The 2,500-nt window shown below is 39.1% G+C and overlaps 1 protein-coding gene across 9 annotated transcripts in view; it reads left to right on the plus strand.

The window, feature by feature from the left end:
* The window catches only part of LOC113830445 (disabled homolog 2-interacting protein), a 769,134-nt gene that overhangs the window by 723,468 nt on the left and 43,166 nt on the right, over positions 1-2,500 (plus strand). For all 9 annotated transcript variants that reach the window (XR_011398947.1, XR_011398949.1, XR_011398948.1 and 6 more), the window contains exon 4: positions 2,142-2,254. Coding sequence is in view for 4 of the 9 variants with exons in the window: in XM_070128293.1 (XP_069984394.1) it covers positions 2,142-2,254 (113 nt within the window). In the remaining 5 variants the exon portion in view is untranslated. The remainder of the gene's footprint in view (positions 1-2,141; positions 2,255-2,500) is intronic.

Here is a 2,500-nt window from a genome sequence, read left to right on the forward strand (position 1 = left end):
GGTGGGCGGTGTGGTTTGTGGCTGGGATTCAAGGGGTTGAGTTGGAAGCGGGGGTGGTTTCATTACGAAGCGAGTTGTGTGTGTGGCTGATGGGGTGATTCCTCTCGGATAGCGGGGTTTTCGTTGGGTTTTTGAAGAGGTCGTCTTCGTTTTTCTTTCTTTCTTTCTCTCTCTTTTTTATATTATTTTGGTCTTTCGTTTTCATATTTTTTTATTTGTTCTCTTTCGTTTTATTTCTTTCTTCGTTTTTCTCGTTCAATTTTATCGTTTTGCGTTTTCGTTGGTGTTAATTATGATTTTTTTTTTTTTCATTTTCATCAGCATTTCCTTTCTTATTCATATTGGTTAATCTTATTCTTATTCTTATGTTCCCCCTTACTAATCTGCCTTTTCTCCAAGTTCTTTCTCCAACGTCCTCTCTCCACCTCTTCCTCTCCTCCTCCTCCTCCTCTCCCTCCCTCACCCTCCTCCTCCTCAACCTCCCTCTTCCTCCTCCTCCTCCTTCTCCTCCTCCTTCTCCCTCTCCTCCTCCTCCTCCCCTCACCCTCCTCCTCCCTCCCTCACCCTCCTCCTCACCTCCTCCCTCACCCTCCTCCTCCTCCCTCTCACCCTCCTCTCCCTCCCTCCCTCACCCTCCTCTCTCCTCCTCCTCACCCTCCTCCCTCCTCCTCCTCCTCCTCCTCTTCCTCCTCCTCCCCCTCACCCTCCTCCTCCTCCTCCTCCTCCCCCTCACCCTCCTCCTCCTCCTCCTTCTCCTCCTCCTCCTCCTCACCCTCCTCCTCCTCACCCTCCCCTTCTTCTTGGCGTAGAAATGATTGCGGTTTGTGCAATGAAGGCCAACCTGTGTCTCGAGTCCGTGGTTAGTGTCGTTTGTTTGCGTTAGTCTTTAGGGGGGGGGGGGCAAGGGGGAGGGAGTGATGTTATTGAAACATTACTTAGAATTTTTTGTTTGTTTGTTTGTTGGTTTCTGTTTCGTAGGCTTGTTTAGAGTTAATTTTTAAGGGGGTCTTTGTTGGTTTGTTGCTGTTGCTATTGTTTTGTCGTTAGTTATTCATGTTCATGTTATTATTATTATCATTATGTTCGACCGGCACCATAGACAGTGAAGTCAGCACCATAGATACCTGTAGATTTAGCATTATCATTATCATCATCATCATCATTTACCTCTTTCGTTATCTCTTTACGAATATCACATCTTTCTCTTTAATTCTATTTCATTTGTTCTTCTCCATAAATAGATTACTTCTCTTTTATTTCTCATTTCATTTCATGTTTTTCTCACTCTCAAATAAGAAATATGATCAATATAAAATGATCTTATCAATTTAAGAATATATATCCCTATTAAGACGAAATGCACGTTTATGAACACTTTCCGCCTCGCTAAACACCTGCATTCATTATCACCGACATTAAATAACACACCTGGGCTAATTAATCCTTGGACTAATTAACTCTTTTCATTTTTCTCCCTTGTTCCATGTCTTATATTTCTTTCCATGGCTAAGCTTTCTTTTCCTAGATTAATGCTCTTTTTAACACGACGTAATGTAATTAACACTTTTTTTTACTTAATTGGTGTCCTTTTTTATTTATTTATTTATTTAACTTGATTGGTGTCCTCTTTTTAACTTTTTTTTACTTAATTGATGTCCTTTTTAACACAAAAAAAATTAATTGATGTCCTGTTTCGAACATTTTTTTACTTAATTGGTGTCCTTTTTTAACTGTTTTTTTTTACATAAGTTTAGCTCTTTTTTAACATTAAAAAATAATTGGTGTCCATTTTATTATTATTATTATTATTTTATTTAATCGGAGTTCTTTTTGGAGTCCTTTTTTAACATTAAAGAATAATTCATGTCCTTTTTTATTTTATTATTATTATTATTATTATTATTTTACTTAATTGGTGTCCTTTTTAACATTAAAAAGATTTAACATTAAAAAGAATAATTGATGTCCTTTTTTAACATTTTTACTTAATCGATGTCCTTTATTGAACACTTTCTCTTACTTAACTGGTGTCCTTTTTAAAAAAATTTACTTAATCGATGTCCTTGGTCTAACACTTTCTCTTACTTAACTGATGTCCTTTTTTATTTTTTTTTACTTAATCGGTGTCCTTTTTCCCGCAGGTGTTGCGGCGGGGGTGCCCCAGCAGCGACATGCCGAACGGGGGTCGTCTTCGCCTTCGTCACCGAGCATCGGGGCGTCGCGCTCGGCCGAGTCGACGCCCATCAAGATAGTGGTGAGTGGGCGTGGCTTTTTTTTTTTTTCTTGTGTTGTTATTTTTTGTTGTTGTAAATGTTGTTGTTGGAGTTGTGGGAGTTGTAGCGTCACTTTTTTTTTTTTTTTTTTTGGTAGGGTTTGTAAAGTCTGTTGGAAGCGTTGTGAGCTGGTGGTTGTGTTGCAAGTAGTAGTGTGTTGGTCTGTTGAAGCGGAGTTGTGGTGTGTGTTTATGTGTGTGTGTGTGTGTGTGTGTGTGTTTGTGTTT

The sequence above is a fragment of the Penaeus vannamei genome, chromosome 12 (genome assembly GCF_042767895.1).
Source record: "Penaeus vannamei isolate JL-2024 chromosome 12, ASM4276789v1, whole genome shotgun sequence".
NCBI classification, from domain to species: Eukaryota; Metazoa; Arthropoda; class Malacostraca; order Decapoda; family Penaeidae; genus Penaeus; species Penaeus vannamei.